The sequence below is a fragment of the Myodes glareolus genome, chromosome 6, assembly GCF_982192425.1.
Source record: "Myodes glareolus chromosome 6, mMyoGla1.1, whole genome shotgun sequence".
Classification (NCBI taxonomy): Eukaryota; Metazoa; Chordata; class Mammalia; order Rodentia; family Cricetidae; genus Myodes; species Myodes glareolus.
Genome location: NC_142031.1, coordinates 42,180,909 through 42,205,844, shown reverse-complemented (window position 1 = coordinate 42,205,844; position 24,936 = coordinate 42,180,909). Strand labels below are relative to the sequence as shown.

General features: G+C 42.6%; 1 protein-coding gene across 2 annotated transcripts in view; it reads left to right on the top strand.

The window, feature by feature from the left end:
* Positions 1 to 24,082, top strand: part of Eif2ak3 (eukaryotic translation initiation factor 2 alpha kinase 3) — a 65,196-nt gene extending 41,114 nt beyond the window's left edge. For both annotated transcript variants that reach the window (XM_048433175.3, XM_085690716.2), the window contains 7 exons: positions 713 to 835; positions 2,581 to 2,730; positions 11,964 to 12,741; positions 17,476 to 17,643; positions 20,058 to 20,159; positions 20,967 to 21,029; positions 22,923 to 24,082. In XM_048433175.3, the coding sequence (XP_048289132.3) occupies positions 713 to 835; positions 2,581 to 2,730; positions 11,964 to 12,741; positions 17,476 to 17,643; positions 20,058 to 20,159; positions 20,967 to 21,029; positions 22,923 to 23,123 (1,585 nt within the window). In that variant the 3' untranslated portion in view covers positions 23,124 to 24,082. The remainder of the gene's footprint in view (positions 1 to 712; positions 836 to 2,580; positions 2,731 to 11,963; positions 12,742 to 17,475; positions 17,644 to 20,057; positions 20,160 to 20,966; positions 21,030 to 22,922) is intronic.
* The last annotated feature ends 854 nt before the right edge of the window (positions 24,083 to 24,936 follow it).

Genomic DNA, 24,936 nt, shown 5'->3' with positions numbered 1-24,936 from the left:
CCCCTCTGAATCTGAAGAAACTGAAGAGAGCCAGTCATGGTGGCTCATGGCAGTAATTCAGACAGTAGGGAGGCTGGAGCACGAGGACTGCCGTGAGGCACCACGGGGAGGCTGCAGGTGACAGTGACAGGCACAGGTGACTGACAGTGGGGAACTGAACCACCCTGGACACTGCGGTGGGTGTACTGACTGGTGAGGCCACCCTACCAGAGTCAGCTTTCGTACCTACTCAGAGTTCCAGCTAACAGTGTACTTAAAGGTAATGAGATCAATTAACTTTCCTAAGAAAAAATTTACAAGCAATGAAATAGCATGAAAGAGCATCTTTAGCAGAGTCAGAAATGCCGAAGAAAACAAAAGCTTAGAGAATGGAGAAGGTAAGAGTGTGATCGCTGATGGAAAGTATCGAACAGATTGCTGGTACAGTTACTGTAAGGACAAGTGATGGCCAACTAAGCAAAGCATTTATTATTTATGTGTGTGGAATTTATAAGTATGTATGTGTGGTTGCTTATTTATGCACACAGGTGAACCTAGAATACGGCTAGTAAAATTCAAGCTGTGCTTTTTGTGAAAAACATTCTGAGAGTTTACAGAGTTCACGCATTTATGTATGATGATACAATATTGAAGTGTTTCTGTTTCATATTGAAATATTATAACATTTAAAACTACTTCAAACTTTTAAAATTTTGTATGTATTTCTTTAAAGATATCTAACAGATTTTGAGCCAATTCAGTGCATGGGTCGTGGTGGCTTTGGAGTTGTCTTTGAAGCTAAAAACAAAGTAGATGATTGCAATTATGCTATCAAGAGGATCCGTCTCCCCAATAGGTAATGAATGATGCATTTAGTAAATTGGATCTCATCTCATAGGCAAAATGTCTTCCTTGTGCTCCGTAGTCACAATGTAGCTTCTTCTTCCAACTTTGTGGTTCTAAATGCTGCCAAGTCACAAGTGGTCTTAAAGCTGTGAGCTGTAGATCTGTGGATTGTTTTAAAGTGTGGTTTTTAGACGGAGAGAGATGACGTGGAGGGTAACACACTGGCTGCACAAGCATGAAGACAGAGTTCGGATCCCACCACCCAAATAAAGAGCTGGGCATCCTGCACACACCTGTAACCCCAGTGCCAAATAGGATGGACACAGAAGGGGTGCTGAGGCTTCCTGGTTTCTAACCTAGATTTAAGAAAGAAGAAGAAAAGAAAAGAAAACAAAGCAAGCTCGAGGTTCGGAAAGACCCTGCCATAACAGGGATATGATGGAGAGTGAGAGTGATAAAGGAGGTGCCCAGCGCCTTCCTCTGGCCTTTGTGTGACCATGCACACACATGAGCATTTACCGCCATCACACAACATACGTACACAGACATATATGTGAATTCTTAAGATTTCCCCACAGGCAAGTCTAAGAACTGTAGTCACAGCATTTCAGAATATTTTTGCTATAATGTATTGGTTGGCTTTTCACTAATATAACAAGAAACCAGATAATTTCACTTTAGAGCTGCTCGTTTGGGATCGTTGTTCCTGGGGTGTCAGTTGATGAGTTGGCCTGTGACAAGGGAGAGAACGTGTGGTGGGGAAAACAGCTTACAGTTCACCTCATGGCTAGGAAGAAAGGAGGAGACTTGAACTCAGCAGATCCCCTTCAATGGCACACCCCCAGTGGGCCATAGCATAAAGTTGCCATCACCTCCCTGTGGCTCCAGGGATGTTCCATATCCAAACTACAGCTTCTGGCTTACCACTATTAAAACAAGAGCTGTCCTGGACCTGGCGGTACATGCCTATAACCCCAGTACTCAAGAGGCTGAGGTGGGAGGGTCCTGTTTCTCACTGCTGTAACAAATGCCTGACAAGGCAGCTTAAGAAGGGAGGGTTTCTTTTGCCTCAGTCCGGGAGCACAGGGAATGGACGCTGCTGCAGTCGGGGAGCACAGGGAAATGGACGTTGCTGCTGCTGCAGTCGGGGAGCGCAGGGAGATGGACGCTGCTGCTGTAGTCGGGGAGCACAGGGAGATGGACGCTGCTGCTGCAGTCAGGGAACACGGAGATGGACGCTGCTGCTGCAGTTGGGGAGCACAGGGAGATGCACGCTGTTGCAGTCGGGGAGCACAGGGAGATGGACGCTGCTGCTGCAGTCGGGGAGCACAGGGAGATCAACGCTGCTGCTCAACTTCCATCCTTTTTTCTGTCTGACAGTTGACAGGTCTGTCTGTCTCTACATAGATCATCCCGCACTGCATGTCTGGTGACTTGCATCTCCTAGGTGACTCTTTGCTCTCATGAACCAACAGACATTTAAGAGTCACTAGTGATTTTCATTTGGCTAAGTAAGTTTATTTACATGAGGAAGTAGGTTTGTCTGTAGCCATTATTTCCAGAAAGGCACAAAAACAAAACAAAACACTAAAATCCACTTTCTGTTTTGTTTGTAATTTAGTACTTAATATGTACCTAAGGCTAACTCATACTCTTCATTTTATATTCGGTGACTTCTATTGTATACTTCAGTTTTCACCATTGGACATCAAATACTTCAGATACGGACAAACTGTCCCATTTTCTGTGTTTCAGGGAATTGGCACGGGAGAAGGTGATGCGTGAAGTCAAGGCCCTGGCTAAGCTGGAACACCCAGGCATTGTGAGGTATTTCAATGCCTGGCTGGAAACACCGCCAGAGAAGTGGCAAGAGAAGATGGATGAAATCTGGCTAAAAGACGAAAGGTAACTCGGTTAGACTTATGTGTCTCCTAGGCTGGTGCTTTGCTGTGAACATGGTGTCATTTAGTAGCCTGGAAAAGAAAGTGGTAGCATCTGTCCTATGACATCAGGTTATTTCTTGCTGCTTGTTAAGTGCCTGAGATTTTATTTTAGCTTTCTCAACATGCTTTTTCTTAGTGTGAATAATATTCAAGGGACCGACAATGACTTTTCTCAATATAAAATGCTTCTGTGTTTATCCATTTTTCCCTTTTTTTTTTAATGAGGTTTTTCTCTTGGCAGTTGACAGTTTATAACTCCATCTTAAGTAGGTTTGGGCGATTTCAGGTGTTTTTTTTATTATTGATTTTTTTATTGAACTGAACATTTTTTTCTGCTCCCCTCCCTGCCTCTCCACTCCCCTTCAACCCCTCCCAAGGTCCCCATGCTCCCAATTTACTTAGGAGATCTTGTCTTTTTCTACTTCCCACGTAGATTAGATCTATGTAAGTCTCTCTTAGGGTCCTCATTGTTGTCTAGATTCTCTGGGATTGTGACTTGTAGAATGGTATTCTTTGCTTTATGTTTAAAAACCACTTATGAGTGAGTAATATGATAATTGTCTTACTGTGTCTGGGTTACCTCACTCAAAATGATGTTTTCTGGCTCTGTTCATTTGCCTGCAAGATTAAAGATGTCATTTTTTTCTGCTGTGTAGTACTCCATTGTATAAATGTACCACATTTTCCTTATCCATTCTTTGGTTGAGGGGCACTTAGGTTATTTCCAGGTTCTGGCTCTGACAAACAAAGCTGCATAAAAATAGTTGAGCACAGTCCTTGTGGCACGATTGAGCATCCTTTGGATATATACCCAAAAATGGTATTATTGGGTCTTGAGTAAGGTTGTTTCCTAATTTTCTGAGAAATTGCCACACAGACATCAAAATGAGCTGTACCAGCTTGTATTCCCAACAGCAATGCAGAAGTGTTCCCTTTTCCCCACAACCTCTCCAGCATAAGTTGTTATCAGTGTTTTTTGATTGTGGCCACTCTTACAGGTGTAAGATGGAATCTCAGAGTTGTTTTGATTTGCATTTCTCTGATGACTAAGGATGTTGAACATTTCCTTAAGTATCTTTCAGCCATTTTAGATTCCTCTGTTGAGAGTTCTCTGTTTAGGTCTGTACTCCATTTTTTTTTATTATTGGATTATTTGTTCTTTTGATGACCAGTTTCTTGTGTTCTTTGTATATTTTGGAGATCAGATCTCTGTCTGATGTGGGGTTGGTGAAGATCTTTTCTCATTCTGTAGGCTGTCATTTTGTCTTGTTGACCATGTCCTTTGCTTTAAAGAAGCTTTTCAGTTTCAGGAGATCCCATTTATTAATTGTTTCTCTCAGTGTCTGTGCTGCTGGGGTCATATTTAGGAAGTGGTCTCCTGTGCCAATGCATTCAAGTGTACTTCCCACTTTCTTTTCTATAAGGTTCAGTGTAGCTGGCTTTATGTTGAGGTCTTTGATTCATTTGGTCTTGAGTTTTGTGCATGGTGATAGATATAGATCTATTTTCTTTCTTCTACATGTTGATATCCAGTTATGCCAGCACAATTTGTTAAATATGCTTTCTTTTTTCTATTTGATATTTTTAGCTTCTTTGTCAGAAATCAGTTGTTCGAAAGTGTGTGTATTAATATCCAGGTCTTCAATTCAGTTCCATTGGTCCTCCTGTCTGTTTTTATGCCAATACCAGACTGTTTTCAGTACTGTAGCTCTGTAGTAGAGTTTGAAGTCAGGGTTTGTGTTGCCTCCAGAAATTCTTTTACTGTACAGGATTGTTTTGGCTATCCTAGATTTTTTTGCTTTTCCATTGAAGTTGAGTACCATTCTTTCAAGTTCTGTGAAGAATTTTGCTGGGATTTTGATGGGAATTGCATTGAATTTGTAGATTGGTTTTGGTAAAATTGACATTTTTACTGTGTTAATTCTGCCTACCCAAGAGCATGGGAGATCTTTCCACTTTCTGGTGTCTTCAATTTCTTTCTTCAAAGATTTAAAGTTCTTCTCATACAAGTCTTCCACTTGTTTGGTTAGAGTTACTCAGAGATATTTTATTTTATTTATGGCTACTGTGAAGGGTGATATTTCAATCATTTTTTCTCAGCCCATTTATCATATGAGGGCTACTGAATTTTTTTAGTTGATTTTGTATCCTGCTACAATACTGAAAGTGTTTGTGAGTTGTAGAAGTTCCTTGGTAGAATTTTTGGGATCACTTATGTAAACTATCATATATATCATCAGCAAATAGTGAGAGTTTGACTTCTTTTCCGATTTGTATCCCCTTGATCTCCTTTTGGTGTCTTATTTCTCTAGCCAGGACCTCAAGAACTATATTGAATAGATATGAAGAGAGTGGACAACCTTGTCTTGTTCCTGATTTCAGTGGAATCGCTGGGAGTTTCTCTCCATTTAGTTTGATGTTGACTGTTAGCTTGCTGTATTTTGCCTTTATTGTGTTTAGGTATTTTCCTTGTATTCCTGCTCTCTCCAAGACCTTTATCATGAAGGGATGTTGTATTTTGTCGAAAGCTGTTTCAGCATCTAATGTGGTTTTTATTTTTCAGTTTGTTTATATGGTGGATTACATTGACAGATTTGCGTATGTTGAACCATCCCTGCATCTCTGGAATGAAGCCTACTTGATCATGGTGGATAATGGTTCTGATATGTTCTTGGATTCGATTTGCCAGTATTTTATTTAGTATTTTTACATCCATGTTCATGAGTGAGATTGGTCTGTAATTCTCTTTCTTAGTAATGTCTTTCTGTGGTTTGGGTATCAGGGTAATTGTGGCCTCATAAAAAGTGTTTGGCAATGTTCCTTCTGTTTCTATTGTGTGGAACAATTTGAGGACTATTGGTATTAGTTCTTCTTTGAAAGTCTTGTAGAATTCTGAGCTGAAACCATCTGGTCCTGGGCCTTTTTTGGTTGGGGGACTTTTGATGACTGTTTCTATTTCTTCAGCAGTTATAAGTCTGTTTGATTTGCTTAAGTGGTCTTGATTTAGTTTTGGTAAGTGATATTTATCCAGAAAGTTGTCCATTTCCTTTAGGTTTTCCAATTTTGTGGAGTACAGGTTTTCGAAATATGGCCTGATGATTCTCTGTATTTCCTCCGTGTCTGTTGTTATATCCCCCTTTTCATTTCTGATTTTGTTAATTTAGATATTCTCTCTCTGCCTTTTGATTAGTTTGGATAAAGATTTGTCTATTTTGTTGATTTTTCTCAAAGAACCAACTTTTTGTCTCGTTGATTCTTTGTATTGTTTTCTTTGCTTCTATTTTATTGATTTCAGCTGTCAGTTTGATTATTTCCTGATGTCTAGTTCTCTTGGATGAGTTTTCTTCTTTTTGTTCTAAAGTTTTTAAATGTTCTGTTTATTCACTAGTGTGGGATTTTTCCAGCTTCTTTTTGTTTCCAGCTTCTTTATGTAGGCATTTAGTGCTATGAACTTCCCTCTTAACACTGCTTTCATTGTGTCCCATAAATTTGGGTATGTTGTATAGTCATTTTCATTGAATTTTAGAAAGTCTTTACTTTCTCCCTTTATTTCTTCCTTGACCCATTGATGATTCAGGTGAGCATTGTTTAGTTTCCATGTGTTTGTGAGCTTTCTGGAATTAGTATTGCTGTTGAATTCTAATTTTAAGCCATGGTGATCTCATAAAGTACATCGGGTTATTCCAATTTTTTTTGTATCTGTTGAGGTTTGTTTTGTTACTGAGTATGTGGTCAATTTTTGAAAAGGTTCCATGAGGTGCTGAGAAGAAGGTATATTCTTTTATGTTTGGATGGGATAGTCTACAGATGTCTGTTAAGTCCATTTGAGTCATAACATCTGTTAGTTTCCTTATTTCTCTGTTAATTTTTTTGTCTGACCGACCTGTCCAGTGGTGAGAGGGGAGCGTTGAAGTCTCTCACTATTAGTGTGTGGGGTTTAATGTATGATTTAAGCTTTAGAAGTATTTCTTTTACATGGGGTGCACTTGTATTTGGGGCATAGATGTTCAGTATTGAGATTTTCTCTCGATGGATTTTTTCCTGTGATCAATATGAAATGACCTTGTCTCTTTTCACTGATTTTAGCTTGACAGCTTGACATCTGTTTTGTTAGATATTAGGATGGCTGCACCCGTTTGTTTTTTAGGTCCATTTGATTGGTATATTTTTTCCTAACCCTTTAAGATGATGATGTCTTTGAGGCTGAGATGTGTTTCTTATATGCAGAAGAAGGATACATTCTGTTTTCATATCCAATCTGTTAGCCTGTGCCTTTTCATAGGTGAGTTGAATCCATTTACATTAAGGGATATTAATGACCAGTGATTGCTAACTCCTGTTAATTTAGTTTTCATTGTTAGTGATGTTATTGTGTGTGTTTTTCCCTTCTTTGGGATTTGCTGCTATGAGACCATCAGTTGTCTGCGTTTTTGTGTAGCCAACTTCCTTGGGTTGGGATTTTTCTTCTAATATTTTGTGTAGGGCTGGGTTTGTGGCTAGGTATTGGTTAAACTGGTTTTGTCATGGAATATCTTTTTTTATTATTATTTATATAGTGTTCTGGGCACGAGATCTCATCATAGGTGGGTGTGAGCCATCATGTGGCTACTGGGAATTGAACTCAGGAGCTCCAGAACAACAGTCAGTTCTCTTAACCTCTGAGCCATCTCTCCAGCCCCATGGAATATGTTTTTTGTCCTTCTATGGTAATTTAAAGTTTTTCTGGGTATAATAGTCGGTGTTGTTGGGGTTTCTGTCCTGCCCGGTTCCCGCAGTTGTTAAGTCTCAAAGAAATCACACAGAGTTCTACATTAGTTATAAACTGATTGGCCCATTAGCTCAGTGTTACATGTGCAGGCCTGCTTTTTGGGGTTTTCTGTCCTGCCCAGTTCCCCATAGTTGTTAGATACCAAAGAAAATCAATCACACAGGAGATCTCTATAAATTATAAAGCTGATTGGCCCATTAGCTCTAGTTTCTTACTAGCTCTTATGACTTATATTAACCCATTATTCTGATCTATGTTAGCCATGTGGCTCAGTACCTTTTTCAGTGGGGCAGATCACATCCTGCTGCTTCAGTGATCTGGGCAGGAGTGGGAGGAATCAACTTCCTCCTCCCCAGAATTCTCCTGCTCTCCTTGCATCATTTCTACTTCCTGTCTGGTTTTCCCACCCACACCTCCTGCCTGGCCAATCAGCGTTTATTTAAAACATGATTGACAATACAGACAATTCTCCCACACAACTTCCCCCTCTTTTTTTTTTTTTAAAAAAAGGAAAATATCCATAGTCCATTTGTTATAGTATAGGTGGGTCAACCAGACAGGAAGTAGAGGCAGGGCAATGAGAACAGGAGAAGGCTAGGAAGGAGGAAACTCCCTCCGCCATTCCTGCCCAGACCACAGAGAAGCAAGATGTAACCTGCCCCACTGGAAAAGGTACTGAGCCACATGGCTAACACAGACAAGAATTATGGGTTACCGTAAGATATAAGAATTAGTTAATAAGAAGACTGAGCTAATGGGCCAATCAGTTTATAACCTAATGTAGACTCTGTGTGATTTTCTTTGGGGCTTGCCAACTTGTTGGGGTACCGGGAGGAACAGAAACCCCAACAAGCAGGCCCCTTCATGTTACAGCTCAGGCTTCTTATTAACTTTTTTTAAAAATATTTATTATTTATTTATTTATTTATTTATTATGTATGCGATATTCTGTCTGTGTGTATGTCTACAGGCCAGAAGAGGGCACCAGACCTCATTACAGATGGTTGTGAGCCACCATGTGGTTGCCGGGAATTGAACTCAGGACCTTTGGAAGAGCAGGCAATGCTCTTAACAAGCAATGCTCTTAACCACTTAGCCATCTCTCCAGCCCCTTCTTATTAACTCTTATGACTTATATTAACCCATTATTCTTGTCTGTTGTATGGAGAGAGGGCTGCATCCCACCGCCCAGCTAGCTTAGCACCCAAAATAATCACACAGAGAATGTATTAATTAAATCACTGCCTAGCCATTAGCTCTAGCCTCCTATTGACTAATTCTCACATCTTGATTAATTCATCTCCATTAATGTGTATCGCCATTTGACTGTGGCTTACCAGCATGAGTCTAACCCGTGTCTGTCTTGGGCAGGAGAACCATGGTGTCTGCTTGTCTCTGCTTTCTTCGTTCCAGAATTCTGTTCTGTCTTCCCTGCCTACCTGAGTTCTGCCCTATCAACTAGGCCAAGGCAGTTTTTTTAGTAACCAATGAAAGCAACACAAATACAGAAGGGCCTCCTACACCACTTGTCTATGTTAGCCATATGGCTCGGTACCTCATTTGGTGAGGCAGTCACATCTTGCTTCTTCTGTGGCTGGATCAGGACTGCAGAAAAAGCTTTCCTCTCCCCAGAATTCTCCTGTTCTTGCTGCCCCCGCCTATACTTCCTGCCTGGCTACTGGCCAATCAGCATTTTATTAAAATACAATTGACAAAGTACAAACCATTGTCCCATAGCAGTAGTCTGGGCTGGCATCCGTAGGCTCTTAATGTCTGCATAACGTTTGACCACAACCTTCTGGTTTTCATTGTCTCCAATGAGAAGTCAGGTGTAATTCTGATAGGTCTGCCTTTATATGTTACTTGGCCTTTTTCCTTTACAGTTCTTGATATTCTTTCTTTATTCTGTATATTTAGTGTTTTAATTATTATGTGGCAAGGGAACTTTTTTTTGGATCCAGTCTATTTGGTGTTCTGTAAGCTTCTTGTATCTTCATAGGCATATCTTTCTTTAGATTGGGAAAGTTTTCTTCTATGATTTTTGTTAAATATATTTTCTGTGCTTTTGAGTTGAACTTCTTCTCCTTCTATACTTATTATTCTTAGGTTTGGTCTTTTCATGGTATCCCATATTTCCTGGATATTTTGTTAGAGTTAATGTTTTCTTTGATTGATGAGTCTATTTCCTCTATTGTATCTTCAGTGCTTGAGATTCTCTCTTCTCTCTCCTGTATTCTGCTGTTTATGTTTGCATTTGTGGTTCCTGACCGTTTTCTCATGACTTCTGTTTCTATAATTCCCTTGGCTTGTGTTTTCTTTATTGTCTTTATTTCAGTTTTCAAGTCTTGAATAGTTTCTTTCATATGTTTGATTGCTTTTTCTTGGTCTTCTTTAAGGGATTTGGTGAAGTCTTCCAATTTTTTGTTTGTCTTTTCTCCATTTCTTTGAGCGAATTTCTCATTTCTTCTTTAAGAGTCTCAGACATCTCCTGAAGTTATTTTTTAGGTCATTTTCTTCTGGTTCGTCCATATTTGGTTGTTCAAGTCTTGCTATTGTAGGGTCTCTGTCTTTTACTGGTGTCATCTTGCTCTTTGTGGTGTTGCATATATTCTTACCTTGTCTACTCATCTTTTCCTCTAGTTAGGGTGGTTGGGTCTGTGACTCTGGTGATTAATCTTCTAGGTGCCAATGGATCCAAGGTTCAGATGGTTGCTCCTTGTGGTGCAGTCAGTGCCAGGGTTCCAGTTACCCCATTGTTCACTCCATGTTCCTGGAGGTCACTCAGCGCTCCTGGGCTTTGCTCTGCTCCTGAGGAGTTTGCTGTCTCAGGCCTGCTCTGGTCTAGATTGCCAGCTCAGACCTGTTTCTATAAATGTCCCTGGTCTGGATCAGCTCCTGTGAAGGTCCCTGACTTGGGGCCAGTCCTGCAAAGGTCTCTGGCTCTATCTTCTCCCTCAGAGGTCTCAGACTCGGGTGCTCCCAGACCCGTAGAGGTCTTGGCTCAGACCTACTCCCTCAGAGGTCCCAGACTCATACCTGGACCCACAGAGGTTTCTGGTTCCTGCCTACTCCCTCGGAGGTCCCAGACCAACGCCCAGACCTGCAGAGGTCCTGTCTCAGACCTACTCCCTCAGAGGTCCCAGACTCATGCCCAGACCTGCAGAGGTCTTGGCTCAGGCCTAGTTCCTTGGAGGTCCCAGACTTACACCCAGACCCACAGGGGTCCTGGCTCAGGTCTACTCTCTAGAAGGTCCAGATTCACTCCTGGACATGAGGCAATCTCTCGCTTAGGACCACTTGCTCGGCAGTTGCTCCCCTGTACCTGCTCCTGTAGAGTTTGTTGTCTCAGGTCTGCTCCGTCCCAGGCCACTGGCTCAGTCCTGCCTCTGCAAATGTCCCTGTTCTGGATCTGTTCCCACTCTGTGGAGCTTGCCATTGTCTCAGGCCTGCTCTGTCCTAGGTCGCTGGCTCAATCCTGCTCCAGCAGGATTTCAGGGTTTTTGATTTTAGTTTGTTGTTTTTCAACATACAGTTTGTCTATGTTACTCTGACTGAACGTCCTGAAAGTCTCTGTAGACCAGACTGGCCTCCAACTCAGAAATCCACCTGCCTCTGCCTCCTAAGTGCTGGGATTAAAGGCCTGCACAACCACTGCCTGGATGGCTGTTTCAGTTTTTGAGAGTTTATATGCTTAGGTAGCCTGCAAATACCTCCATATGATGTGTTGTAGGAAGGAAACCCCTCAAAAGCCACGGTGAAGTATAGCAAAGCAACACACCTGCAGAGCATTCAGTCCCTGGAGGTGTCTTGTTATGTAATGCCTGTTATAGACTCCAGGATGAAGGGAAGTGGCCTCTTATCAAAGCATGTGAGCTGCTGTAGGTTGCACAGGGACTTCAGAATTGTGACCATCAGGAAACCCTGATGGTGTTGCTCTGCTATTGTACATTTTTGTGCAAAAGACTGACACACAGACAACTATTTTGAGTATATAATTAAGCTCTGAGGGCTGGAGAGATGGCTCAGCGGTTAAGAGCACTTGCTGCTCTTGCAGGGAACTTTGGTTCAGTTCCCAGCCCCCACATCAGGAGGCTCACAACTGCCTGAGGCTCACAAATGCCTGTAACTCCAGTTCAAGGGAATCCAGTGCTCTCTTCTGGCCTCTGCAGGCACAGCACACATGAGTTGAACATGCAGACATGAAGGTACACACACAAATACACAGTTTAAAACAAAATTAAGCTTTCAAATAAAAATTTTGTAAAGAAATAGATGGGGTAAGATGTTCTTGTCCTACATGGCAGGTTTTATTTCCCGTATGTGTTTTGGTAAGTATATTATTAATACTTAAAACATTTAAAACTAATGTACAGATCTCATAACTTAATGCATATTCATTTAGTTCTTTGTATTTCTCCCACTTTTAGCACAGACTGGCCGCTCAGCTCTCCTAGCCCAATGGATGCACCATCCGTTAAGATCCGCAGAATGGATCCTTTCTCTACAAAAGAACATATTGAAGTCATAGCTCCTTCACCTCAAAGAAGTCGGTCTTTCTCAGTGGGCATTTCCTGTGGCCAGACAAGTTCCTCTGAGAGCCAGTTCTCCCCACTGGAGTTCTCAGGAACAGACTGTGGTGACAACAGCGAGTCAGTGGATGCTGCCCACCACCTCCAGGACAGTTGCCTGACAGAGTGTGACGTGGAAGATGGTACTGTGGACGGCAATGATGAGGGGCACTCCTTTGAACTTTGTCCTTCTGAAGCTTCTCCCTACACAAGGTCAAGGGAGGGAACGTCCTCTTCCATAGTGTTTGAAGACTCTGGCTGTGACAATGCGTCCAGTAAGGAAGACCCCAGAACGCGGCCGCACAATGGCAGCCACTATGTTAATAAGCTAACTGAGTTCAAGTGCTCTGGCAGCAGATCCTCTTCCGAAGCCACTTTATCTACCTCTCCTACCAGACCTACCACTCTAAGTTTAGACTTCACCAAGAACACTGTGGACCAGCTCCAGCCCAGCTCCCCGAAGGTGTACCTGTACATTCAGATGCAGCTGTGCAGAAAGGAGAACCTTAAAGACTGGATGAACCGACGCTGCAGCATGGAGGAGAGGGGCCACAGTGTGTGTCTGCACATCTTTCTGCAGATTGCAGAGGCCGTGGAGTTTCTGCACAGCAAGGGACTCATGCACAGGGACCTCAAGGTGTGTAGTCAGAGAACGTTACACCAGGTCCGGGGTGTGACATCTGTGGTTCAGAGCAGGATTACAATTGTCAGTCTTTAACCAAAGCACTGGCATAGTGGAGTAACGTAAAAACTTCAGAGAACTGCAGTCCAGGAAGGAAACACGAGAGGAAGAGGTCTCATGTTTGGAAGGTTCAAACCGTGCATTTTCCCTTATAGCCCGTTCATTTCTGTGTTTCCAGTAGTCTTGATAGGGAAGAGTCTCCAACTAAAGTCCACTATGAGCAGTTATGCTACATAATTCCTGTGCTTAAAAAATATTTTTATGGGGCTGGAGAGATGGCTCAGCGATTAAGAGCACTGGCTGCTCTTCCAGAAGTCCTAAGTTTAATTCCCACATGGTAGCTCACAACCATCTGAATGAGATTTGGTGCCCTCTTCTGGCGTCCAAGCATACATGCAGGCATAACACTGTATACATAATTAATAAAGATTTATTTTTAAAAAAAAGGAAATAATACTTCTACATCACCTGGCAGTGGTGGCACATACCTTTAATATCAGTACTTGGAAGGCAGAGGCAGGTGGATCTCTTGAGTTGGAGGCCAACCTGGTCTGCAGAGTGAGTTTCAGGACAGCCAAGGCCACACAGAGAAATCCTATCTAGAAAAAAAAACATATATATGTATGTGTGTGTGTGTGTGTGTGTGTGTGTGTAAGTGTGTATATATTTAGTTCATTATTATGTTTTTATTTAATTACAGTTATTTAGAGTGCACACTCTTATGTATGCTTGGTATATGTGTGAAGGCTAAAGGAGAATTTATGAGAGTCAGTTCTCTTCTTTCACTGTGTGGACACCAGGGATTGAACTCAAGTTGTCAATCTTGGCAGCAAGCACCTTTATCCGCTATGAGGCATCTTTTTAGCCTCAAACTTGTTATGGCTTTGAATAGCCTTGACACAGGTACCCCTGGGTCTCTACAGCACATGGTGAGAGAGCCTGAGTGGAAAGGGAGATGAGTCTGCTCACTACCCAGCTCTGATTTGGGGCAGCAGAGTCCATGTTTTTACCCCATTGCTGATTGTATGGGCTTTGAGGGAGAAGTCAACTGGAGAAAGGTGGCAAATGCAACGCAGTGGCTGTGAAGCTTCAACCCTGTTCTCAGAGTATGCAATGTTGAACAGTGCAGCAGTACCATGCGCTAAATTGCATAAAATTTCAAATCCAAGTGGTAGTGCACTCCTGTAATCCCAGCACTTAGGAGGCTGAGGCAGGAGGATTGATGTGAGTTCAAGGCTAACCTGGGCCACAGAGTGAGAGAGAGCCTATCTAATGAGTACATATGCATAGAGTTTCCAGAGTGTACATTTCTAAAACCAAGTGTACAGGACTGTAAATAGTTTGCTGATTCTGTTGAACTTTTAACTCTTTCTTGCCATGATCCTCATGCTTCTGATAGCCTCCAGTAGGTGTGTATGGAACCTATAAACATTTTCTGAGAGAAGTGACTTAGATGTTTGGCATATTTGGCTTTGTTTAAAATATTTTAAGTTTCATTTTATGTAACCACAAACTTTTGCTCCAGTTACTAAAGTAGCTATAACAGGAGCTGGTGTCTGGGTCTAGGAGTGTATCTCCACTTGAATACTCTTGGTAGAGTGCTTGCCTAGCATGCAGTGAGGCCCTGGGTTCCATTCCTACAGTTGGTCACTGGCCTTTCAGCCTAGCCTGGACTACATAAGACCATTATCTTTAAAATAAATAAAAAGTTACGTTCGGGGCTAGAGGGGTAGCTCAGAGGTTAAGAGCATTAGCTGCTCTTCCAGAGGTCCTGAGTTCAATTCCAGCAACCACATGGTGGTTCACTACCATCTATAATGAGTTCTTGTGCCCTCTTCTGGCCTACAGGCAAAACACTGCATATGTAATAAATAAATAAGTCTTTAAAAAAAAAAAAACCATGACCAAAATTTAAAAAAAAAAAAGGTTACTTCTAAAATCAAAATATTTTAAAATGTTTTAATGTGTTTTAGAGTTTGGGGAGAAAATAGGAATAAGAACTGGAAAGACCCCGTATGCTCTGATGTAACTACCACTTGTTATAAATGCTCTCTGTGCATCGGAAGTTTGGAGTGGGTCCAAGCTGGGTGCCAGGAATTGTTCCACACAAAATAAAAAGTTTAGAGGTGATTCCTTTGGTTGGAATGCAGAGGATGTCCTACAGCACAGAGACCCAAAGCTTGAGATGGGTGATACCAGCTGTTGAGGTGTGGGTATGGCCAACCTTCCTCATGTGTGGGCACATTCCCCGTGGGCTTCCGCCTGTCATACAGAAGCAACAAGATGGTGAAAGGCAAAGCCAGTGCCTTCGCTACAGTAATATTCTGCTGCTTTTATAATGTGAGCAAGACGTAGGTGAAAGGTCTGCTCAACACTACCCTGTCGTATAAACATTCTTCTCTGTTTATATATGGACCAGAAAAATTTCCGAACTAAAGTTAATTTTCCCTTTTGTTTTTCTAAGAACGATTTATTCCTTTGGAAAGGCAGTCATTTCAAAGATGTCTAGTATGCTGACAGAAATACCACCATGAATTTTTCCACAGCTGAGAAGCCTGGACCTTAAGCTGTGTTCTGACCCAAGGCTTCCAGATCAATGTTAAATCTCCTAGGCTTTCCTTCCTCACACTTCTGTCATCAGCACCGCTGACACTGTCTCTCCAGCCCTTCTGTTTGCCTTTGAGCTTTTCTCAATGTTTCCTCAGAGAACCTGTTTCTCCTTTGTCAGCCTCATCACACCTAGGTCGTTTGTCCTCTAGTTTCCATGGTGGCCCAAGCCATGCCTTGTCCCCTCATCCCGGCCTCAGACGAATGCCTGGCATGTTCTGAACTCTTGCTTCATTTTATGTTGGATTTCCCTGTGCCTACCATCAAAAGCATTAGCACCAACTGAGCCCTCAGGAGCTCTGTCAGCCATTCAACAAAACTCTTGGGGATTCAGCCAGGATCAGACATTTGGTGAGCAAATCTTCTCCTTATCTCTTCTTTCTACTTTGGCCAGGCTTTCCTGTCACAGAATCAAGATGGCAACCAGTGACTCTTGGACCTATTTGTCTTTTAAGTTTTCTGGAGGACTTTCGGTAGGAGGTGATAGGAGAAGTATTTCTTTCCCCAAGTTGGCTAGAAATCCTAGGACTTGTTCTCAGTAAACCAAGGACCATAGCCTATCCCTCCACCGGACTGACTCCTTGACAGAAAAGGGATTAGGCCAGCATGGGGCTGCCACAAACCCAGGAAGTCAGGATGCTTCAGGGAGAAGCACTGGAGAGAGATGCTAGAGAGACAAACACTGTCTTTTAGGGGTTCAGTCAGTAGTTGCTGTCGGAAAATGGGCGCGGGACACTGGGGATGTAGCTCGGTTGTAGCACCACATAAAATGGAAGGGTGAGGAGAACACCGGAATGTTAAAGTCGTCCTCGGCTGTATAGTGAGGTTAAGTTCCAGCATAGGACTGCTTTATAGTAGCTTTTATGTAGTCATGGGCCTGGGGTTGGATCTGTAGCCCAACAGGGGAAAGGAGGAGAAAGAGGAAGAAAGATGGTGTCATTTATTGCTTCTGATATGGGGCCGTTGGTTGGGAACGTTCTAGCTTATTAGTATAGATGTCAGTTACAGTAACCTCATTGCTTCCAAGTCAGAATTTTATAATGGCGTCTTAGTCAAAGGAAGTATCTGTCCAGGCGTGTTGGGCATGTTGCACTAAAAGGCTTGATTTCCTGGGTTAAGTGGCTCTTCGTTCGCTGCTTCACCAGCTCTCTCACTGGTCTCTCTGCTGTCTTGGGGAAAGTGGTGGATTTCATGTAGGGGACCTGGAGTTGGAGGAGCTCATGTGGCATGTGGTTTGCTGCATTTAATATGCAAATTCAAGTGGGAATTTAGAACTCAGGGCAGAGGCCTAAGTGTGGCTCTGGCATCAGGAGCATATGGGATTTAGAAAATGCTATAACTGCAGTCACGAGTTCTGATTCCCTGGATAGGCTGTTTCCCCTCGGACAGATAGGTGTGTTACATTTGTTAAGTGGTCGGATGATGATCATCTGCCATAGAGTAAGGCATGCAGGATACGGCAGCAGAGCCACAGCCAGGCTGCCTGAGTTCAGTTCCTGACCCTCCCACGTGCTGACTGGGGCTTTGGTTTCCATATCTAGAAAGCGGGGGACAAACAGTGACTTTCAAAGGGTTGTACTATATGAGTTAGTAGTAAACTGACCGGACCAGCACTTTATTGTCTTCCTCTTTTTAACATATAGTTTGATCATATTCTTCCCCTCCCCCAGCTCCTCCCAGAGCATCTCCACCTCCCTACCCACTCAACTTGGTTTGTTTTGTTTTTAGCGACAAGGTTTCTCTGTGTAGCCTTGGCTGTTCTAGAACTCTCTCTGTGGGCCAGGCTGGCCTTGAACTCAGAGATCTGCCTGCATCTGCATTGGAACCAAACATCAGCATTGGAATTAAAGATATGCGCCACCACCATCTGGTCTTTCTCTTAATAGCAAAACAAATCTCAAAAACCATGGAATATAATTTGTGTTGGCCAGGTGCTCCTCTACACGGGGACAGTGACTCATTTTAAAGAGTCATATACTTTAGAATATATTTATTTCTTTGATTTCTTTTCTAAAATCATAAAATTCTTTTGACTTCTTTTCCTTCTCTTATATTCTCTCTGTGATTTTTTTTTTCCCCCAGCCTTCCAACATATTCTTCACCATGGATGATGTGGTCAAAGTTGGGGACTTTGGACTAGTGACTGCCATGGACCAGGATGAAGAAGAACAGACTGTTCTGACTCCAATGCCAGCCTATGCCACACACACAGGACAAGTGGGGACCAAGCTTTACATGAGCCCTGAGCAGGTGAGTGTTGTGGTTAGCCAGGCAGTGGGATAGCTGTGCCTAATGGGTCTTCTCCATGTCCTTCAGACAGTGCCCAGTAATACACAGCCTAAAGGGGGCACAAGAGTGAGAAATGACAGACACATCTTCACCTCTGAACAAGAACCTGGAGAGAGACTTAGAGAGCCAGGCATGGTGACTCATGGCAGTAATCCAAGCAGTTGGGAGGCTGGAGCAGGAGGATTGGCATGAGTTCAAATCCAGTCTAGGTTACAGAATGAGACTTGTCTCAAAAACCCAAAGAGAGAGAGCAGGAGTGTGGAGAAGAGGACAGACAGACAGATGAGATGGAGTGTGGACAAGAGGACAGACAGACAGGTGTGGTAATGTATGCCTATAATTCCAAAACTCAGGACACTGAAGCAGGGTTGCGAATTCAAGTCTAGCCTAGGTTACCTAGCAAGTTCAGGCCAGCCTGGATGATAAAACAAGAATATGTGACAAAGACAGAAGCGGGAGGGGACTAAGAAGACAAAACTACAAATTAGGTTAGCTGTAGAAACTATATTATGCAGTGCACAGCATTTAAAATGCAACCAGGATTCCCAGTGTCCCAGTCCCCATCTCAACCTGAGAGTCTGGGTTCTCGCTTATGTTTGCTTTTTTAAAAAGTTCAGCTCTGTAAGCCTTCAAAAGAAAATTTGCTAACTGGGAAGTGTTATGATTCTCTTCAAATACAGTATCAGGTAATACTTAGTTGTTGCCCAACCTGCTGCCCTCTTGTGGTATGTACTCAATAAACTGTTCTTCAAAGAGCTATTCAAATAATAGTTCAAGCTCCACAAATTCATATAATTCAAATAAATATATACAAAAAAATTTAAGTCTTAAAAACTTTGTAATCCAGTAATGGGTTAATAATGCTTTTTTCTCTTTATTATGCATCTGTCTTCTATATAGGGAATGTGGAAAATATAGGAAGAAAGATATAATAAAGAAAAGGGCATTTACTAAAAGTATGTATATAATATTGTCATTTCCAGCTATGTGCACATACACTTACCTTATATAAAACAAAAAAAAAAGTTTTATTGGAAACCAAAATTGGGATTCTATTCCTAAAATATGGCATTCATGTGTTTCTGGCCACTTTAAAAACACCCTTGTCTGTGAAGCAGTCACTCAGTTCAGATTGCTCAATGTTCAGTGTCAGTTTTGCTGTTAGGCTTGTCACAGCATCTCTGTCACATGTCATGAACTGAATTGGATGGGATCAAACACCAGCTGTCCAGGCACTTCCACTGAATAAGTCAGTTTTACACCATCCAAATAGTATCTGCAGGTATCTTTCTTCCCTGTACCGCTGTGGGCAATGTCCTCGAACACATTTTCTTTGAACCTTTCGGAGGTGGGGGACAGGTAAGGGACAGTGCAGATAGATTGCTATAGTCACTTTAGAAGGAAGGAGGGTGACACCGCTGATACAGCCACTGGAATTTTCCTCCTGCTGTTTTGTGAGCAGAAGCAAGCCATCTGCCTCCTGCGTAGAAGGAACCAGGGAGGCAGATACCTAGAGTGGTATAGAGGAGGTGATGGCCTCAGTCCTGCCGGCTGCTCTGCCACCTTTCCCCTCTCCCTCCCCTAGTCCAACCTAGTGAGGTGAGCCAGGCCCAGAGCTGTTTACCTGGAGTTAAGTAACTGGCCTAAGGAACTGTTCATAAATAAAAGGTCTCTCCTGAGGCACCAGGACTTCGCTTTGCATTTGAATGGGGCTTTTCCTTAGTGGAGCAGATCGGTTGTGATGCATTGCTTCATGGTATCAGGAATTTATTGAGGACCTGCTCTATACTTAGCCCAGTGCTGAATGATGGGAAAGGAACACAAAAGCAGCAGATCTCTTCCCTGCCAGGACTGGGAAAGAACAAGAAATATGCACATGAAAAATGGAGCTATGCATACAAAGCAGTCTGCAATTAAGTGCATAATGAAGGCTCACGGGTTGATTAGTGGCTTGGAGTAATGACCATCTTCAGGAGTCTGCAGGACTATGGTGATTAGAAATGAGATTGGCTTGAGATAGTGTCGCTTTGAAAAGCTTCACCTCAGGGGGGCCAGAGCAACCCTTACAGACTCGGCACACAAGGCTCCAAGTTTCTGCCGATTTTGCTGATGCATATCTCAGCCTTACCTGGGCTTTCCCTCTGTAATGCTGAGTGGTGTAATTACACCTGCCCACAGTGGAAGAGGGCAGGAGAGTGCCTTAGCAGTTAACTCTTTGCTAACACTTTTACACAGACACTTCTACCCAGAGGTACTACTAGGTCAACTCTGGGGTTCGCAGATGCTGTCATAGCCACTGGACCATCTGTGTTGTTGCTGCTGTGAGGATGTGCTCTCTCTGGGATGATTTCTTACATAGTTGTATGTTATTTCAGATTCATGGAAACAACTACTCTCATAAAGTGGACATCTTCTCTTTGGGCTTGATTCTGTTTGAATTGCTTTACCCATTCAGCACTCAGATGGAACGAATCAGGGTAAGTACATCTTGCTCCCAAAGGATAAGGTTAGAAAGAGAAAATTATTTAAAACTTAACAAGAGTTATGTTTTTATTTTGTTTAATGTTTTAAACTCTGTGTGTGTGTGTGTGTGTGTTACCTGGGAGCAGAAGGGATCATGTGAACAACAGGGCTGTTCTTAGATGTTCCTTTTGCATGAATTCATCATAATCGTCACAGTGTTTTGCATTTGGTACCTTTGTGATCAGTGAGAGCCAGAGGGGGCGGCAAGGGTGCCATGAGTGGGGAAGGAACTGGTGGTGACAGGTGACTGGAGGACACTGGTACAGAGGACAAGTGGCCATCACTCATAGACTTCAATACTGGCAAATGACAAATGACACATGGCTAGGTTTTTCCTTCTCAGAACAAATCACAGCCATGGGTTTTCAGGCACACAGTACTAAATGGGTGTGGTAGCACAGCACTTGGGAGGCAGAGACAGGCAGATCTCTGGGTGTTTTAGGTTGGCGAGATCTACGTAGTAAAATTTCAGGACGGTCAGGGCTACTACACTAGCTACCTAGTGAGCTCTGTCTAAATGAAACAAAAAAGATAGCCAACTAAATAAAGAATCAAGAGTTATCAGTTCATCAAAGACACTATTGAGAAAGTGGAGAGTGTGGGCTGGAGAGGTTGAAAGCCTTTCACAAACACAGATATCTGCATACACATAGTGCACATAGACACATACATTAATAAAAATAAAAAGTGAAAAGACAGGCTGGAGTGTTATCAGTGGGGAGTATGTTAAAAGATTAAACAGTGTTTTTCTTTCTTTTTAGACCTTAACTGATGTAAGAAATCTGAAGTTTCCACCGCTGTTTACTCAGAAATATCCTCAAGAGGTATGGATAGTTCTCAGCGTCTTTCTCCGAAATTGTGTTCTTAAAGACACCCTTAATATCAAGGGTCCTTAGTCAACTGGTCAGCTTCCCCTTTTCAGATGAGACAGTTGACCTTCTAGAGCAGGGTTCTCAGGGCCCCTTTGAACTCAAAGGCCCCTTTCACAGTGGTGGCCTAAGACCACAAGAAAACATAGATATTTACATTGTGATACATAACAATAGCAAATTACAGTTATGAAGTGTCAATAAAGGTTATTTTATGGTTGGGATCACCACAGCACAAGGGATTATGTCAAAGGGTCACAGCATTAGGAAGGTTGAGAACCACTGTGCTACAGGGCCAGTTTGTCAGGACTGCCCTCCACTCAGTGACCTGCAGGGGTCATGCCTGAGACAGTCGTGTTACATTAACTCTTTCTTTGGTGAGTTGGCCAGCCATCTCTAAAAACGGCTTAATCTTGGGGGCTGGAGAGATGGCTCAGCTGTTGAGAGCACTGACTGCTCTTGTAGAGGACCCAGGTTCAATTCCTAGCACTCACGTGGCAGCTCCCAACTGTCCGTAACTACAATTCCAGGGGACTCAACACCCTTCCATGGGTAAAACAGGTACCAGTATAAAAAAATAAAAATTAAAAATAATAATTTTAGAATGGCTTCTCTTAAACAAAAGTCCCCAGTTACTATTGATTCCAGGTATGGGAGCTAGTCAGGCCACACAGGAAGCTGTTTAGAAGATTAGGGGAAGATTAAGCTAATCCTCATATTAAAAATAAGCTCTAAAGTTGTCTTCTTCTTTTTGTAACTTTTTTTCCATAGTGCGTTTGGGTCAACAAGCTTATTGCTTTAATATTTACACATTGATAAATCCTGACTTTTAAAATGCTTTATCAAGATTATTGTAGATTGTTGTGTATTCATAAGATGAGTTTATTTTAACATCAGGTGACATCGCACCTCAAGGGTGTAATTCTAAAACCTTTTCTTTCGTTGTAAAACACCATTTACACCCAGAAAGTCTCTGTACATTTGCAGCAGGGCTGATAGGCGAAATCCAGCCTGCTGCCTATTTGTAATGTGTGTGTGTGTGTGTGTGTGTGTGTGTGTGTGTGTGTGTGTGTGTGTGTTTACACGTGCACAAGTATGGAAGTTAGAGGACAGCTTTTGGGGTTTAGTTCTCTACCATGTGGGTCCTAAGTAGCCAACTCAAGTCATCAGGCTTGGCAGCAAGGGCCATGGAAATGGCTCAGTGGGTAAGAGTGCTTTTTGAGGACCCAACTTGGAATCCCAGCAACCACATACAAAGTTGGACGTGCCTACACACACATTTTTAACCTAGCATTGTAGAGGGCAGAGGCCTCTGGGGCTTGCTGGTTGCCATCCTGGCTCCAGGTTCAGCAAGAGACACTGTTTGAAGGGATAAAGGCAGAGAGTAGAGCAGGATCCTGACATCCTCCCCTGGTGTCTGCAGGGGCTCAAGTGCACTCACCACCTGCACACACGTGTGCACACAGTGATGGAACCCAGTCATGCTCTTTAGATATTCTCTATGACTACTTTGGGGCTTCTGTGACAGATGACTAATCAGATGAGGTTCACACACTTAAAACAGAGTAGTTTTCCTGAAGCTGAGGCTATAGCTAAATAAAGACCGTTTACCTACCACCTGCAGAGAGAGCCCTGGGCTCCAGCTGCTGTACTGCGGATGGGGACAGTGTGTGTGTGTGTGTGTGTGTGTGTGTGTGTGTGTGTCTGTATCTGTGTCTCTGTCTCTGTCTGTGTGTGCATATCTGTGAGTATATGCGTATTTATTTATGTTTGTTATTTTCCATAACTTAAAGGACTGCTTAATAATCTAAATCCAGAACTTTTAACACAAAGCCATTTATGTTTCAGCATATGATGGTTCAAGACATGCTATCTCCATCCCCCACGGAGCGGCCTGAAGCCACAAACATCATTGAAAATGCTGTGTTTGAGGACTTGGAGTTTCCCGGGAAAACGGTTCTGAGACAGCGGTCCCGCTCCATGAGTTCATCTGGAACAAAGCATTCCAGACAGCCCAGCTGCTCACATAGCCCACTGCCTGGCAACTAGCTTTCAGCTGTGCCAGCAACCCTCGCAGGTGGCAAGGAGCAGACAGCGTGAGGGATGTGGCTCTCCACAGCGGTGGACTCAGAGTTTATGCTTTGATCAATTTGATTTGGGACCCGTTTTTCTAAGTCAGACTGGATTGTGGTCCTAATCCAGTTTCCTCTTAACTGAACTTCAAGGGAAGGGCTATGTAAATGACATGTGGACTTGTTTCTTGTTGGTGTCCCAAAGCTAGATCGGGGTTTAGAACCCTCACTTTTTGCCAGGAGATAGAAGCAATCCCGGAAGTGATCTGAACTGAAAGTATCTCTATAGCACAAAAGAATAAAAGACCCTCCCACGTGGTGACTACCCGCTCTAGAAATACGCTTTCTAGAGATACAAGGGTGGCTTGGGAAGTGATTGTTACAAAGCTGACTCCATTTGTGTCCCTGGTGGGCACTTGCCGCATCTGCACTATTTGGAAGGCACATAGCACAAGCTGGATCCAGGGTCATGTCAGTAGTGTCATAGTCTGTCCGCAGTTTTGGATAACTTCATTCCTTAGGTGGTTACAGGGAGTGTCATGAGCTTTTAGTACTTTTTACCTCCAATAATGGGGAAATGAAGCTTTCTAGGTATTGTTCTAAGGTTCTGATCTGAGGTTTTTAAAAAAGAAACTATGATAAGAAATGGATCATCTATTACAACTAACTTCTTCAATTATGTATTTTATCCTAATAGAGACTATCTTCTCTGTAATACTACAAGTGGGTACATCCCCAAAACTGATTATAGATAAGTTTAATCATCTCAACTTGCTAACATGTTTTTATTTTTCCTGTAAATATGTTTATTTTTTATTTATAAAAATTCTGAAATCAATCCATTTGGGTTGGTGGTGTACAGAACACACGTGAGTGTGTTAACTATTATGACTTCTTTCAAGTCTAAATGATTTAATAAAACTTTTTTAAATTATATTTACAGTTGACTCTTATTTTAGAGAGTTTGCAGGTGATTTTCTAACTTACAGAATGGGATCAAAAAGAAAAGCTCTGGAAGGTTATACCCCTTCCTCCAAGACAATGTATTCCTTTTAATTTTTACATTTTGTTAATGTATGAGTATATATCAGCCCCAGGTGCCCAGATGCCAGCAGAGGCTAGATGAGGATGTCAGATCCCTGAGCTGGTTGTGAGACATCTGATGTGGTGCTGGGTACTGACTCAGGTCCTCTGGAAGAGTAGCAAATGCTCTTAACAGCTGAGCCCTCTCCAACTCTATGAAAACTTGTCTGTCTGTCTTTCTTTCTTTCTTTCTTTTTTTTTTGTGATAGAGTTTCTCTGAGTAACAACCCCAGCTGTCCTGGAACCAGGCTGGCCTCAAACTCACAGATCCACCTGCCTCTGCCTCCTGAATGCTGGGATTAAAGGCGTGTACCACCACCACCACCTGGCAAAAACTTATTCTTATACTCTTATACTTGGGAAGTATATTCTTATACTTCCCCAGTTCACAGGATTCATAATCAAAGATAGGTTTTCTGCCCCACTCCATGCTAAGGACTGGAGTATAAAGGACCACGCCCCAACGTGCGAGCTCGAAAAGGAAAGGAAGGTGGTATTAGTAGTTATGCCCATCAGTGTGCGCCTGATTCCCAACTGTGCCTGTCTTTTCCAGTTGCTGAGATAAAAACACTCAAGGAAAAACTGGCCCTCAGTCCCAAGGTACAGTCCGTCATAAGAGGAAAGTCAGTTCATTAGGAGTGTGAGGTAGCTAGTCACAACACATCTACATCAGAAAGGAAAAAATACATGAATCCTGGTGCCCAGCT